Source organism: Phyllobates terribilis, unplaced genomic scaffold, assembly GCF_046119375.1.
Source record: "Phyllobates terribilis strain yellow unplaced genomic scaffold, ASM4611937v1 Scaffold_5__5_contigs__length_657084704, whole genome shotgun sequence".
NCBI classification, from domain to species: Eukaryota; Metazoa; Chordata; class Amphibia; order Anura; family Dendrobatidae; genus Phyllobates; species Phyllobates terribilis.
Window position 1 is genome coordinate 19,992,206 of NW_027362765.1, and position 17,338 is coordinate 20,009,543.

Consider the following 17,338-nt stretch of genomic DNA (forward strand, 5'->3'; position numbering starts at 1 on the left):
GATGTGGTCCCTAAATAAATTGTTTTGTAAATTTTGTTGGAAAAAATTAGAAATCGCTGGTCAACTTTTAACCCTTAGAACTTCCTAAAAAAAACACAAAACATGGTTTCAAAAATTGTGCTGATGTAAAGTAGACGTGTGGGAAATGTTATTTACTAACTATTTTGTGTGACATATCTTTTTGATTTAAGGGCATAAAAATTCAAAGTTTGTAAACTTATCAAAGAAATTTTACCACTATCATGAAGAACAATATGTCACGAACGAACAGTCTCAGAATCAGTGGGATCCATTGAAGTGTTCCAGAGTTATTACCTCATAAAGTGACAGTGGTCAGAATTGTAAAATTTGTACTGGTCATGAAAGTGCAAACAGCCTTGGGGGGTGAAGGGATAAATAGTCACTCATTGGGATAATTCAGACACCTGTGCACATTGGACCGAGCATGGACCACAAAGCACAGACTGGCCGTGGCTCTCATGACTTGAGCGTTACAGCCTCATAAAGACATAAGAGGCTGCGATGCTTCTGTCAGGAGACCTGAAGCCAGCCTGTGCTTTGCAGTTTATGCTCTGACTGATGCACATAGAGGTCTGAATGAGTACTTATTCACATAAGGTGGTATTACCAGAAACACTAAAATCATAACTACAGTTTACTGTAAATCAAAGATTTATTTCAAATACATCAGTATTTAAGGAGGAAGACCTGGTGGTACAATATACCAAGTAGGACAGGCGATTCTGTTGCAAATGTTACTGGAGTCGAAGTTAGAGGACCCTCATCATGTGCCTTAGAAAGTACAGTAGAGCGAAAAGAGGTTCTTGAATCCCATATTCCTCCTGCACTTAACAATAAATCTACGAAATTATACATTATTTGTACATTAATGCTAAGTTTGTATATAGAATGATGTCATTACAATGTTATAAATACCAGAAGGGGGATGCGGATTATAGGCATCTAATATATACCTTTTTTTGTGTTTGTACCTTTTTAAGCTGGTCCGATCTCCAATAGTACTTACTTCTGGAATATGCCTGTTGGATTTCATTGATGATGAGCAGTGGTAACATGATTCCTGTATATTACTATGTGAAACTTTCCTTCCGGCATGGATGGATGGACAGGAGTCCCCCTAGACTGCTCAGTAGTGTAATATGGCTCACACAATTATCTCTGCATAACCTTTAAATAAGAATTTTCCAGAAGAGAATTGCATGGCATATAAGTCTCCTTACACCAGCATGTCAGGCATGTCACTCTCCACAAGGAGAGCCATTAACCTTACACCTCTGAAAGGATCATTTCAAAAACAGAAAAATGTCTTAACATATCTACGATTTATTGTGCAATTCTCACCACTATTTCTACTTCTATAGGTTTTAGGCTATGTGCCCACGATGCAGAATTGAAGCAGAAAATTTCCGCAGCATTTCTGCATGTCTTTGCCAGTAAAAACGTATGCGGATTTTGCACGTGTTTTTGAAGCGTTTTTTATATGCGGATTTGCCAATGCGTTTTTCAAATGCATTTAGTAGGAAAATCCGCATGCGGAAACGCACAAATAATGGACATGCTGCGAATTTTTCCGCACAGAAAATCCGCAGCATGTGCACAGAACATGCGGATTGTCATTGGGTACCATGGGGCACGTATTACCAAGTGTTTTAAAAGCGTTTCCGCTGCGGAAATTCGGCAGCAAAAAGGCTTGAAAAACGCATCGTGGGCACACAGCCTTAAAGCAATGTTCTAACATGATGCCTCTTACTTATGATTGGGCAAAATAATAGGGGGGGAAAAGTTAACACTCTCCAGATTGGCAGAGGGGGAAATTAGCATATAAAGTGTAAACAGCTAATATCTCCGTTACAGAGAAAAAAATAAAATAATAAAAATACATTTTATTCAAAGCTGCTGCAACTTCAAGAACTAGATAAAATTTAATGAAAGGTCTTCTTTAAAAGGGGTACTTGTATGTGGTCCGATATTGGGGGCGTAATTTGGGCATGGCCTGTGCCTGGCTGCTAGTAACAGCAGTCAGCCCTCTAACAATATCAGGCCACATAAAAGCAGATAGTATCAGGGGGCTGTCTGATGCTACTAGCAGGGAGCAGGCCACGCTCCCAGATGTGTGACATAATGTCCCAGAAGGGAGGGGAAGCAGTGAGGAGCAGCTGCAGCGTCACACAGAATTACAGGAAGTGTGTGGGTGAAAAACAGCACTATTCATGCCATCTTAATAATTCATGAAGGTGTGGCCATTACAATAATTTTTATCTCCCTGGAGTACCCCTTTAACATACAGTTTAGTGTTTATTTGAATGTAACGTATTCTATATACATGGTAAAATATATATACGAGATACAAGTGTTATTGGATTTGCTGATGTTTACTGGTAGTTGCAAACATTTCCTAATCATCATAACTTAGTTCTCTGAATTGTTTTATCTTGTTCTTTTAAAAGGGACTTAACTTTTAGCAACTTTTTCTGATGCTTAAGAAGATGTAATTTCTTTGAAAAACATTTTCTAAATTTTCATCATGAAAATAGTTTCTTCTTTTTGTGAGTTCTCACATGCACAACAAGAGTTGACTAATAGGAGTAACATTAAGACGTACATAAAAATGGCTTCTCACATGTGCGAGTTATCTAATGTGCAGCAAGATTTGGTTTGATGTTAAAACATTTTCCACACTTGGAACATAAAAAGCGCTACTCACTAGCGTGTGTTCTCTTATGTTTAACGAGATCTCCTTTGTAGGCAAAACATTTTGCACATTCTGAGCATGAAAATGGTTTCTCCCCTGTGTGAATTCTTTGATGTGCAGAAAGATTTGCTTTCTGATTAAAACATTTCCCACATATTAAACATAAATATGGCTTCTCTCCTGTATGAGTTCTCAGATGCATAACAAGATTTGATTTGTAGGAAAAACATTTCCCACATTCCGGACATGAAAATGGTTTCTCCCCTGTGTGAATTCTCTGATGTGCAGTAAGATTTGATTTCTCGTTAAAAGATTTCCCACATTCTGAACATGAAAATGGCTTCTTCCCTGTGTGGTTTCTCTGATGTCTAATAAGTTTTGATTGAATGCTATAACATTTCCCACATTCTGAACATGAAAATGCCTTCTCCCCTGTGTGAATTCTGTGATGTGCAAAAAGATTAGCTTTGCTGTTAAAACATTTCCCACATTCAGAACATAAAATTGGCTTCTCTTCTGTGTGAGTTCTCTGATGTCTAACAAGTTTTGATTTAACGCTATAACATTTCCCACATTCTGGACATGAAAATGGCTTCTCTCCTGTGTGAACTCTAAGATGTACAGAAAGAGATGGTTTGTCGTTAAAACATTTCCCACATTCTGGACATGAAAATGGTTTCTCCCCTGTGTGAGTTCTCGTATGTTTAACGAGATCTCCTTTGCAGGTAAAACCCTTTCCACATTCTGGACATGAAAATGGTTTCTCACCTGTGTGAATTCTCTTATGTGTAACAAGATCTCCTTTACCAGCAAAACATTTCCCACATTCTGAACATGAAAATGGCTTCTCCCCTGTGTGAGTTCTCTTATGAACAACAAGATTTGATTTCCATGTAAAACATTTCCCACACTGAATACATGAAAATGGCTTCTCCCCTCTGTGAATTCTCTGATGTGCAACAAGAGTTGATTTGTGCTTGAAACTTTTCCTACATTCCAAACATGAAAATGGCTTTTCCCACGTATTTGCTCTTCGACGTTCAACATCACTTGAGTTATTTTCATTTTGATTAACAGTTTGTAATGATTTAGAAGATAGGACATGTTGAAAAGTATCAGATGGTAGATCTTGGCTATCAAGGTCTGGAATTATATACGGGATAATGACATTTTCTTCGTATGTATCTTCAGTTTTAAAACCATTATCATCGTTTTTAAAATCTGAAATTATCCGGAGTCCCTCTGAGCTCCTGTCATCTGCCGAAATAAAATTGTATATAAAACACATATACATTTATTTTTATTTTCCAGTAACATTATAGTAAAATTCAATTAACAACTGGCCAAGACAGCAGAGGCAACAGGAGACTCCAATCCAGTGATTGATAGATTATGATGTTAGGCCAACAGATTACACTCAAATACTTCAGCACAGAGAAAGGCACAGTGGTGCAACAGTATGTTATGTAAGAAATAGCCATGGCTTTGGAGAAATTTTAGGGCTGGAGTAGAACATGTGGTTTGTATAATGTTGTATTATTATTATTATCAAAAGCAAGGAGTGGATACAAAAAGTAACTAGTACTTCGTATAGTTCATATACAATGGTAGAGAATGGACACACATCTAAATCAGACAACCGAGCAACTAGTTTCTGACCTCTGCGGTCCTTAGTCTGAGCCTCAGACTAAGATGCTTGGCATGGTGGAGGGTGTGGTGCCAATTAGGCCCTAAATCAGTTCCTACTAGTGTGAGGCCTCTATCTGTTCACTTGAAACGTTTAGGTTTCTGCTGACTTGATCCATTAATTCACTAGTATGCTAATCACTGTAAGTTTTCTCTTCTGTTCTTATTTCAAAAAATATCATAACACTATATTTTGGATCCTTTGTCAGGATCCGCTTTTGTAATTCATTGATGCTTTCTGGATGACTGTGACCCAGGCATCTATGTGTGTGAATGCAGTAATTGTGTCCATTTGTATGCAGACTTATCTGTTCAAATACTGTATTGAGACGATAAAAAGGCTTACTCGATTTGGTATTAGCGATTACCCGCTATCCTTTGAAGATCGTTAACTTATCCACTCCTTGGAATTTTTCAGCAAGTTTTTTGCCTGTCATACGCTTTGCGAATAACAGTCCTCCTGGAGACTGGGAAGCTGTGACACATTTTTTATTGCTATGGTTAAATGCTGTCCATTTTTACTGTTCCAATTGACTCCAGTACCGTCTGCATTTATTTTACTCCATCAACAACATAAATTGCTTCTTTGTCATTTAAGTCAAGTTCTGAGAAAAGCTTCTATCGCTTGTGACTTGTTGCTCTGAATGTACCGACCTTATAATATTTGATTATTTGTCATTCTATAATGTCATTCCAATTATCTGCAAAGGGATCAGAAATTGTAGCTTTGACTTTTTGCTTAGTCCATTCAGGAAATTGTTTCTGTTGTTCTGCTCTGCATGCTGCACAGACTTTCTTTAAATGTACTTATTTGTGACATCTGAAACATGTTCTATTTCCTCCTTGTGCGACCCAGTATCCCTTTATTTAAGAGCTATTATACTAGCACTATCTGTGGAGTCCTGCTCAATTTTTGCTTGAAATATAAGTTTTACTGCAAAATTAAGGGCTTCCTTTGGGGAAAGGGGGAAAACTGGGCAATTTCTCAGGGCATTTACTCACCTAGGGGCCCCCAGCATTTCTATTCAGACTGCTTAAGGACTTTTGGTGACATCACGGTAATGTGACCATGACGTCACATCAACTTTAACTGCGAGAGTCTAGAAAAACTGAAGAGGAGACAGGCTGGTATGTACTGTATGCGCAGTGTGTGTATATACATGTGTATGTATGTGCAGTGTGTGTGTTTATATACATGTGTATGTGCAGTGTGTGATGACATCATTATATATGAATAAATGTTGATTTTTTTTTGTTCTAGAATAAATGTGGATTGTTGTTCATGGAAAAAAATAAGACATCTTCTGAAAATAAGCCATAACGTAGCAAAAAATAATATTCCACCCTGTCTTATTTTCGGGAAAACACGGTATGTACTGAGTAAGTTTACTTTATTCAGCAGACAACTTCTAGAAGATTGCTTGTGTCAGTCTATTCACTAAGCTGTGCTGTTTCTTCATCTATATCTGTGACCATAACCTGTTACACATTCAGCTGAAAGCAAAATCATCAGTTCTCAGAAATAATGAGACATTAACGGCTTTCCTTGGGAAATACAACAACCATTATCTTCACTATCAGATTAAGATAGAGGATAGAACAAAACTGGACACAAACAAAACTCAGAGGTCAAAAAGTACAAACAGTTCCCACAGCATCATTGCTGCCGGCATAAGTTTGCAGCTGTTGCTATTACAACTAACATTCCTTTTACTTTGCATCAGTTATTCTTCAGCCTATTCGGCTTAAACCTTTCTATATTTAATTACCTTACATAACCTTTTTTATCTATACGAGCTAACATTATTTCTTAAAGAAAGTGGTGACATGCCCTTGCATGGAGGTATACGTGAGCTGTTTCTTAGAATTATCATTGTACTTGAAATTGTTCTCCACCATCATTAAATGGGGTTGCACTTGTGGTGAGGAACAATGTTTCATGGCCTACTGGGTCAGTGTTTAGAATGGCAGAGATAACGATACACCACTGCAACCATGCCAGATGGTGACACCTCAATGGTTGGTTACAAGGTCTGGTTCCATCTCCTCCACATCTTCTTCAATAAATACCTTTCCATCCCCAACATTGTAGAACATATCTTCCACTCCTGTCCCAAACATTTCCTCTCTGCCATGCTGTTTTACAGTTTATGATCCTAGGAGAGAGAACCACACAGTGGAGGAGATTCTCCTCTGCATGAATCAACAAATTTCCCACTAGTTGTCTCACACCAACTAAAACAGAGCAAGGTAGTAAGAAACAATGCAAGAAACACGGTGTTTGGCCAAAGTAACAAATTCTCCATGCATGGTGCACACAAATTGGTGGTACAAAATATTTGTCAGCCACTTGAAGAAGATGGTACCCATGGTCAGGAGAGTGTGTGGGTATTTCATAAATTATTATGTGGCGAAGAAGGCCCTCCAGGCTTTACAGCGACAAAATGATTTGCCCAATTTGCAACATTCAAATAAGATGCAATTCTACGTTAGATATTTTGGACCATCTGCACAAGTAGTGGAAAGCTTGCAATGATTATATCATGTAAGACCACGTGGTGTTTGACATTAGGCATTGGAAGCTGATGAGGGATGTGCGGCGCCTACTCAGACCCTTCAAAGAGGCCACCAAATTTTAAAGAAGGTCAATTGCTGCATCAACTACGTCGTCACACTGATATTTATATTAGTGCAAGTATTTACAATAATGAGACAAGGGATAGAGAAAGAACAGCAAGTTCTACATCTCCCTTGCTGCCAAGGGGCTGTTAGAAACCTGCGGGGCCAATGTCTCATACAGGAGGATCAGGAACTGGGAGAACTTGAAGTGGATGAGGAGGAGGAGCAATAACATTTGAAGCGGTTACATTGAATTGTCCCAGGCTCTGGTAGGGGACATACAGTGGTGGCCAAAAGTATTGGCACCCCTGCAATTCTGTCAGATAATACTCAGTTTCTTCCTGAAAATGATTGCAATCACAAATTCTTTGGTATTATTATCTTCATTTAATTTGTCTTCAATGAAAAAACACAAAAAGAATTGTCCTAAAGCCAAATTGGATATAATTCCACACCAAACCTAAAAAAGGGGGTGGACAAAAGTATTGGCACTGTTTGAAAAATCATGTGATGCTTCTCTAATTCGTGTAATTAACAGCACCTGTAACTTACCTGTGGCACCTAACAGGTGTTGGCAATAACTAAATCACACTTGCAGCCAGTTAACATGGATTAAAGTTGACTCAACCTCTGTCCTGTGTCCTTGTGTGTACCACATTGAGCATGGAGAAAAGAAAGAAGACCAAAGAACTGTCTGAGGACTTGAGAAACCAAATTGTGAGGAAGCATGAGCAATCTCAAGGCTACAAGTCCATCTCCAAAGACCTGAATGTTCCTGTGTCTTCCGTGCGCAGTGTCATCAAGAAGTTTAAAGCCCATGGCACTGTGGCTAACTTCCCTAGATGTGGACGGAAAAGAAAAATTGACGAGAGATTTCAACGCAAGATTGTGCGGATGGTGGATAAAGAACCTCGACTAACATCCAAACAAGTTCAAACTGCCCTGCAGTCCGAAGGTACAACAGTGTCAACCCGTACTATCCGTCGGCGTCTGAATGAAAAGGGACTGTATGGTAGGATACCCAGGAAGACCCCACTTCTTACCCCGAGATATAAAAAAGCCAGGCTGGAGTTTGCCAAAACTTACCTGAGAATGCCCAAAACGTTTTGGAAGAATGTTCTCTGGTCAGATGAGACAAAAGTAGAGCTTTTTGGGAAAAGCATCAACATAGAGTGTACAGGAAAAAAAAAAGATGCATTCAAAGAAAAGAACACGGTCCCTACAGTCAAACATGGCGGAGGTTCCCTGATGTTTTGGGGTTGCTTTGCTGCCTCTGGCACTGGACTGCTTGACCGTGTGCATGGCATTATGAAGTCTGAAGACTACCAACAAATTTTGCAGCATAATGTAGGGCCCAGTGTGAGAAAGCTGGGTCTCCCTCAGAGGTCATGGGTCTTCCAGCAGGACAATGACCCAAAACACACTTCCAAAAGCACTATAAAATGGTTAGAGGGAAAGCACTGGAGACTTCTAAGGTGGCCAGCAATAAGTCCAGACCTGAATCCCATAGAACACCTGTGGAGAGATCACAAAATGGCAGTTTGGAGAAGGCACCCTTCAAATATCAGGGACCTGGAGCAGTTTGCCAAAGAAGAATGGTCTACAATTCCAGCAGAGCATTGTAAGAAACTCACTGATGGTTACCGGAAGCGGCTGTTCGCAGTTATTTTGGCTAAAGGTTGTGTAACCAAGTATTAGGCTGAGGGTGCCAATACTTTTGTCTGGCCTATTTTTAGAGTTTTGTGTGAAATGATCAATGATTTGATTTTTGCTTCATTCTCTTTTGCGTTTTTTCCTTGCAAGCAAATCTCCATTGTAATATCATAACAAATAGTAAGTGCGGCATTATCACACACGAGTATCCTCCAAAAGTGTGGAAAAACCTTACATTTGTCAAAATAAATCATGAATAGATGTGTGTGCACACACTTACAGATGATGCCAATGATTAAATCTACCAGGAGATAGTGAGTACTGGCTAGTTATCAACAGTTTAATGATGCCACTGCCTGCTTGTCCACCATATTCAAAACTGTACTGATGCAGCAGACAGTGCTATGAGCCTACATATCTAGACATCTCCTGCCTTTTCATTATGTTCCATAGTGTACAGGTTCTGGGAAGGAACCCAGCCCCATACAAGTTAAGTCTAACAACAAATTCCTAAAAAAGATAATTTTTGCACAGCTACAAAATGCCATTGCTTCTTAGTGGTCCCTACTGTTCTTCTTTTATGAGTGATGCCTACCCTGCACATGGAAGAAAGACATTAACAAGACATGGAAAAGCAGCCTCCCAAACAAGTATTGTTTTCACTGCTAAAAGTAGAAAATGCTTCTCCATTAACCATACTGTTTTGCTGCTTGCACAGAAGGAAATTACCTTACACAGGTAAAAGTATTGTAAAAATCACACATGAATCAGCTGCAATGGGCTAGATACAGTCCTATGAGACCACAAAATGTCATACTCTTTTCAGGACATATGGAGTATTTAGATATCTTGCAATTCCAGTCAAACCAATTTGAAGAAAATCTAATTTTTGGGTCGAATTAAGCAAATCAAATCCAAATTGAGTTTTGAGAAATTCGCTCAGCTTTAGATAATGGTCAAAACAGGTAATCAAAAAAAGAAGACTGTCTAAGGCTCAGGTCTGTATCCCTTACCTCTCTTCTCCTAAATAATTTTCTAAACTGAATCAAAATCAAATCAAAGTTGAAAATATCTCCTCTAGAGGTTGATACTAGAGATAAGCAGATTGATTTGAAGGACCCTGGTCCAGCAGTCCTATCAGGAATCCTTTGCCACCAGATGGGAACTCTGCAAACCACCGACTACCTGCCGGCAGCCCCAGCTTCTCTTGTGATTGCTAGGCACAGAATGATGCTAGGATGCCGGCACCTAGGAGGCGGTTTGCAGGGCTCATATCCGGTGGCACAGACTTCTGATTGGACTGCTGGAGCAGGGATTTGCTCATCTCTGATTGATCTCTTGTTGCTGCTGTTTATGATCATTTGATTACTGGTTGTCAAATGACAGGAAAAGGGAACAGTCGGCTAATACGCAGAAGAAAGAAGTTGACAAGAGGAGACCCATGGGTTCTTGCATTAACTTAAGAGAAAAGAGATAGTAAGTTGGCCATCAAAAATTAGAGTACTGATTCAATAGAAGAGCTAAAAATATAGACGCTACAACTCACCTCCGCTGTCATCCGAAGGAATCTCCACTTTATACCAATCATCCCTCACAAAAGTCTCCGTAGTATTAATATTGTCCAGATCTTCACCCTGAAACAAATATTGGAAAAGACAGATGGAGAAGTCACATCTATGATCAGCACTAATCCTGCCATTTCTACTGTTCTCATTACACAAGTATAAAACTTATAAGGGACAGCACTGTGGCTCAGTGGATAGCACTACAGTCCTGGGTTCAAATCCCACCAAGGACAACATCTCCAAGGAGTTTGTATGTTCTCCCCATGTTTGCATAGGTTTCCTCCGGGTTCTCCGGTTTCCTCCCACATTTCAAAGACATACCGATAGGGAATTTAGATTGTGAGCCCCAATGGGGACAGTGGCCATAATGTCTGTAAAGCGCTGTGGAATTATTGGCGCTATATAAGTGAGTAAAATAAAAAAATATAATACCGGTGGAAAAAACAAGAGTGAACACAAGACCTTAACAGCCGTCTACACATCATAGGGGAGAGCTCATGACACCTTCTCTCCATCTACCTGATGATCCTGAGGAACATTGGGATCTTCTTGTTTACAGTCCTGTGGAAGAAGAGGACGGGGACATCTCTCTGGTGTTGTCCTCTTACTGGATAGAACTGGAGGAAACACATACAGGGACTGAATTCATTCTTTACATACAGATAATTATAGGCCGTGTGTATTTAGTCCAGTCTATTACCTGGTGATGTGAGGGGCTGGGGAATCTCCATCATGACGTCCTTGTACAGATCTTTGTGTCCTTCTAAATACTCCCACTCCTCCATGGACAAATAGACGGTGACATCCTGACACCTTAAAGGAACCTGACACATACAATGATACCATCATCCTCCGATCCCTTCATAGCATTACTGTATAATGTCCCAGAAATTCCCAGCAGTGTCACCTCTCCAGTCAGCAGCTCAATCATCTTGTAGGTGAGTTCTAGAATCTTCTGGTCATCGATGTCCTCATGTATCAGGGGGTGAGGTGGAGGCCCTGTGACTGGACTCAGGGGTTTTCCCCATCGCTCAGACACAGGGTCCTGACAGCGCTCACTAGAGGTCTTCTTCACTACCGTGTAATCCTGGTTATGGAGAGACACATTAATAAATCTCACTACAGACATTTCCAGAATCCTCACCTCTCCAGTTCTGTTCATCTGTTATTCCCATAGATAAGAATGATGTAAGGTGACGTCATCAGTATCTCTCACCTGTCCAGTAAGCTGGAAGAGGATCTCTAGGGTGAGGTGTAATATCCTCTCCGCCATCTTGTCCCTGTCCCTATCCATCCTTGACGAGTCAATAAAAAAAATTCTCTTATATAGAAGATCTCCAATGAAAGAAGACGATATTGTAGGAACCTGAATGGGAAGATGAACCGATGTAACATCATATAGAATCAAATATAAAAATACAATTAGAGGAGAAGTGGCTAGGCAGTGAACTGAGATGCAGCTGCCATCCATAGCTCCACCAGTCAAGATTGAATCCAATAGTTATATTAATGAAGCACAATTCCAGTTGATACGACTCCATAAAAAAAATATTGAGCGGAAATTCTACTGTTAGAAGAAAATGTAAAATTGACTGTTTATCAGATCAGACTTATAACATGGGGATTATCGATCAGCCCTTGAAAAATTGCTCTAATTAATACAGTGGGGAAAATAAGTATTTGATACACTGCCGATTTTGCAAGTTTTCCCATCTATAAAGAATGGAGGTTGTGACGAAACAGAAAACAGTTTTTAATCTTAATCAGCCAGACGTCTAGATTTGTTAAGCCAAGAGAAATACACTATTGTGTTTGTGTTGACTTGTGAATGTATGTGTGTTTCTTTGGCTGGTCAAAAACAGTGACTCCAGGTGAAACAATGATGTTTGTTACTATGCTAATTGCATATTGTACTAAAGCCAGCTAGATGTTGATTTAAAGAGTCCCCCCTGCTATACTAACTATGTAAATTGATTAAATGCACAAACAATGAGACTTGAGCCCTGTGGAATAATATCATCCCTAACCCTTGACCTGTGTACTTGAAAGGACACTTGTAACTATTTAAAAGACATACCTCTGTAGCGGGCAGAATTGAAACAGAAAATCAAAGATCAGACACACTCTTCAGGAGAGTAGCTTGGTAGCATGGCTCGATCCAGAGAGACACAGATTTGGATTCTACTTGATTCCAGCCTAAGGGTATATTGCCCTGACTGGAAGGATACAGATCTGCTCCATTGACCATCAGATAACTCATGGATACATTTGGGGAGACCAGGTTGGGATGATGCAGTCACCTGGCCCCATGGATAAATTGTTTTGGGTTGCCAAGTGGGACCCTCCGGTCGCCTGGAACCCATGGAGACATTCGAAGAAGCCAGATTGGGACCAGCCGGTCATCTGGCCCTATGGAAACTCTCGGGCGAGGTCAGGGTGGGACCCTCGGGTCTCCTGGCCTTATACCTTGACGGACTGTCAGCTTCCCATGCTAGCCGCTACTTCCTCTCTGTGGGGGCCCGCCAAAAGCGGGGGGCCACTGGTTGAGGTAGGTAGTTGGCCCTCGAAGTCCCAAAGTCGCAGCTGTTCTATTCCCAGGGGGGCCAGCGGAAGGGTGAGACTGTGTAATTGTGCACCATCTTGGGTATTTGCTGGGACTGTTCTATGTGTTTATTGTTTGTTTGGTAGTTCAATAAAGTATTGCCACACTGTTTTACCCTCACCTGTGTTGTCCGAGTAGTATTATGCCCAAGGAAGACCCTGTGTCTTCACAGGGGTCTGTAATTTTTATCATAGGTACACTTCAACTGAGACAGAATCTAAAAAAAAACAAACAAAAAAACACATTGTATGATTTTTAAATAATTAAATAGCATTTTATTGCATGAAATAAGTATTTGATCATCTATCAAAAAGCAATTATTCTGGCTCTCACAGACCTGTTAGTTTATCTTTAAGAAGCGCTCCTACTATTACATTTATTATTTGCACCTGTTTGAACTAGTTACCTGCATAAAAGACACCTGTCCACACAATCAATCACACTCCAACCTCTCCACCGTGGACAAGACTAAAGAGCTGTCTAAGGACACCAGGAACAAAATTGTAGACCTGCACAAGGCTGGGATGGGCTACAGGACAATAGGCAAGCAGCTTGGTGAGAAGGCAGCAACTGTTGGCACAATTATTAGAAAATGGAAGAAACACAAAATGACTGTTAATCTTCCTCGGTCTGGGGCTCCATGCAAAATCTTGTCTCGTGGGCTAAGGATGATTCTGAGAAAGGTCAGGAATCAGCCCAGAACTACATGGGAGGACCTGGTCAATGGCCTGAAGAGAGCTGGAACCACAGTCTCAAACATTACCGTAATACACTACGTCGTCATGGATTAACCCCTTAATTACCGGGGACGTATTAGTACGCATATTTGCGTACTGCCCGTTCAGTGAGGGCTGCTGCGCTGAGCCCTCACTGAACGGAGCACATGTCAGCTGATTCTTACAGCTGACATGTGCCCGCAACAGCCGCGGGTGGAATCGCGATCCACCCGTGGCTGTTAACATGTTAAATGCCGCTGTCAATCTCTGACAGCAGCATTTAACGCGCGCTTCCGGGTAGCGCGTCATAAGCCCCGCCCACCCCATCACGTGATCGCGGGACGCCGATGGGTGGGCATGACAACCCAGGGTCTGCAGCAGACGCCTGTGATTGTCATGATCTTGTCGCTATGACCGCCACCTAGTGGTCGGCGCTCATAGCACAGGACCATTTCTGCTGCATGCAGGGGACCTGCTCGTCCCCTGTATGTAGCAGAGGCGATCGGACAGTTGCTGCTTCTAGTCTCCTATGGAGACTATTGAAGCAAGCAAAAAGTAAAAAAAAAAAGTTTTTAAAAATATAAAAAAAAATAAAAAAGATATAAAAAGTTTAAATCACCCCCCTTTTGCCCCATTCAAAATAAAATAAAAAATAAACCCCACATACACATATTTGGTATCGTCGCGTTCAGAATCGCCCGATCTATCAATATAAAAAAAGAATTAATCCGATCGGTAAACGGCGTAACAAGAAAAAAATTCTAAACGCCAGAATTACGTTTTTTGGTCGCCGCAAAATTGCAATAAAAGGCAATCAAAACATCGGATCTACCCCAAATGTTTTCAATAAAAATGTCAGCCCGGTGCGCAAAAAATAAGCCATCAACCAGCCCCAGATCACGAAAAATGGAGACGCTACGGGTCTTAGAAAATGGCGCTATTTTTTTATTATTTTTTTTTCACCAAATTTTGGAATTTTTTTTCACCACTTAAATATAAAAGAACCTATACATGTTTGGTGTCTATGAACTCGTAATGACCTGTAGAATAAGAAGGGCAGGTCAGTTTTAGCATTCAGTGAACGTGGTAAAAAAAAATAAATAAAAAATAACTGTGGTATTGCACTTTTTTTGCAATTTTACCGCACTTGGAATTTTTTTCCCGTTTTCCCGTACAGGATATGGTAAAACTAGTAATGGCGTTGAAAAGTACAACTCGTCCCGCAAAAAATAAGCATGGCCATATTGACCAAAAAATAAAAACGCTATGGCTCTGGGAACAAGGGGAGCAAAAACGAAAATGCAAAAACGGAAAATGCTCCGGGGCTTAAGGGGTTAAAACCTTGCAGGGCATGCAAGGTTCCCCTGCTCATGCCAGCACATGTCCAGGCCCGTTTGAAGTTTGCCAATGACCATCTGGATGATCCAGAGGAGGCATGGGAGAAGGTCATGTAGTCAGATGAGACCAAAATAGAACTTTTTGGTATCAACTCCACTCACTATGTATGGAAGAAAAAGAAGGATGAGTACAACCGCAAGAACAGCACCCCAACCGTGAAGCATGGTGGGGGAAACATCATACTTTGGGGGTGCTTTTCTGCAAAGGGGACAGGACGACTGCACCTTATTGAAGGGAGGATGAATGGAGTCACGTATCGTAAGATTTTGGCTAACAACCTCCTTCCCTCAGTAAGAGCATTGAAGATGGGTCGTAGCTGGGTCTTCCAGCAGGACAATGACCCGAAACACACAGCCAGGGCAACTAAGGAGTGGCTCCGTAAGAAGCATTTCAAGGTCCTGGAGTGGCCTAGCCAGTCTCCAGACCTGAACCCAATAGAAAATCTTTGGAGGGAGCTGAATATCAATGTTGCCCAGCGACAGCCCCAAAACCTGAAAGATCTGTATGGAGGAGTGGGCCAAAATCCCTGCGGCAGTGTGTACAAACTTGGTCAAGAACTACAGGGAACGTCTGACCTCTGCAATTGCAAACAAAGGTTTTTGTACCAAATATTAAGTTCTGTTTTTCTAATGTGTCAAATACTTACTGTATGTCATGCAATAAAATGCAAATTAATGTAAAAATCATACAATGTGATTTTTTGGGATTTTTTTTAGATTCTGTCTCTCATAGTTGAAGTGTACTGATAAAAATTACAAACCTCTCCATTCTTTGTAGGTGGGAAGACTTGCAAAATCGGCAGTGTATCAAATACTTATTTTCCCCACTCTATGCAGGGCTGTGGAGTTGGTAAGCCAAAACTCCAACTCCTCAATTTCCATGACACCGACTCCAACTCTGACTCCCTCATACACGGCTCATGTTTAAGTTATAAATTTACAGTAGCACAAATTCATCTCAGCTAAAAGTCTAGACCCTTAGATCAGGAATAGGACATTTCATAACTTTCCCAAATTCTTATGAAAAAATATTCCCCACAAACTGCATTGAACTACTGTACCCAATTTATTATATATTTTAGGAGTCGGAGTTGGTCCATTTTATACCGACTCCACAGTCCTGACTGTATGTATCTTTTTTTTACATATCTATCTATCTATATATATTGCCCAAAATCCATAAGTACATGATTTATCCCCTTGAGTATCCCATTGTGTTTGGTATTGACTCAATTTTTCAGCCTCTTACGGTGTACGTGAATACATATTTACAGAGAATTGTCAAGAAAATACACCACTTTTTGAAGAATTTCAAAGATTTTGTAAATCCAATTCAACAGATTGAATACATTATTACTTTGTTATGTTCTTTTTATATAAAACGTTTATACACTTGCATTCTGTATGGTGAAAGCTTATCGGCTGTATAAGAGTAATTGAATCACGACTGTTCTTAGTCTAATGAAAAAACAAAATCAGGTTCCAGAAGTCACTCCTTGATAATATTTTGTATAAAAACTAATTTTGTTTTGGATCTGATTTTTACTTACAATTACAGAAGATTTCGATAGGGTCACCTCTGGCTCCAAGTTTTACTAATACTTTTACGACTTCTTTTGAAGATTAGTTTGTTCTTGTTGATCGGTGGCCCAATAACTTAAAGTTTTCGCTTTGTTATTTGAACAATTTTTTTTGGAACGAATTGGACTTGTTCATGTAATACCTGAATGAAAAGCATGTGACTTTACAATTTTATCTAGAAGTGGGCGTAAAAACAGTCAGAATTTTTGGGATGTTTGCGTAAAAGATCTGCTACAAAAAACAGGTTTTCTTGAAAATTATTTTCCAAACCCACAGAGAGAAATAGCTTGTGATAATTTACATGCACCCCAGACATTGATATATGCAATGGTCAAAGACGATGTGAAAAGTGTCATTTTTGCTGATGATTTGGCTGTGATTATTTTTGCTAATATTAATAAAGACATGTTTTATAAGACTATTTTAACGCTGGATTTTCTCATTACAACGCCAGAAATGTATTGGTGTTCCCAAATGCAAGTTGTTGAGTGCAGTTGTTGAGAGCATGACGAATAAGCAGCGGTGATCATGATAATAATCAACAAATGTTACGGACTATGGAAAAGTTTACATATTATTATTGAATGTCCAGTGGCACCAGACAAGGGTGTCCGTTATCCTCTCTCCTTTTTGCTCTTGCAATGGAGCCGTTAGCTCAAACAATAAGGGACAACCCAAAAATATCTGGAATCCCGATCCCTTCACGTCAATACAAAATTGGTCTCTTCGCGGATGACCTTTTTTTGCCTCTTTCTGACCCTGTCAATTCTATTTCTGAACTCACCAAAGAACTCAACGCATTTTCT

At 40.1% G+C, this 17,338-nt stretch overlaps 1 protein-coding gene across 1 annotated transcript in view; it reads right to left on the minus strand.

Annotated features, from left to right (window-relative positions):
• Positions 1-654: 654 nt before the first annotated feature.
• The window catches only part of LOC141270529 (uncharacterized), a 45,712-nt gene continuing 29,028 nt past the window's right edge, over positions 655-17,338 (minus strand). Inside the window, exons 2-8 of the mRNA XM_073680566.1 lie at positions 12,960-13,055; positions 11,453-11,602; positions 11,144-11,323; positions 10,937-11,060; positions 10,756-10,853; positions 10,218-10,305; positions 655-3,970 (exon numbers count right to left, since the gene is read on the minus strand). Coding sequence (XP_073536667.1) covers positions 2,718-3,970; positions 10,218-10,305; positions 10,756-10,853; positions 10,937-11,060; positions 11,144-11,323; positions 11,453-11,530 — 1,821 coding nt within the window. The 5' untranslated portion in view covers positions 11,531-11,602; positions 12,960-13,055 and the 3' untranslated portion in view covers positions 655-2,717. The remainder of the gene's footprint in view (positions 3,971-10,217; positions 10,306-10,755; positions 10,854-10,936; positions 11,061-11,143; positions 11,324-11,452; positions 11,603-12,959; positions 13,056-17,338) is intronic.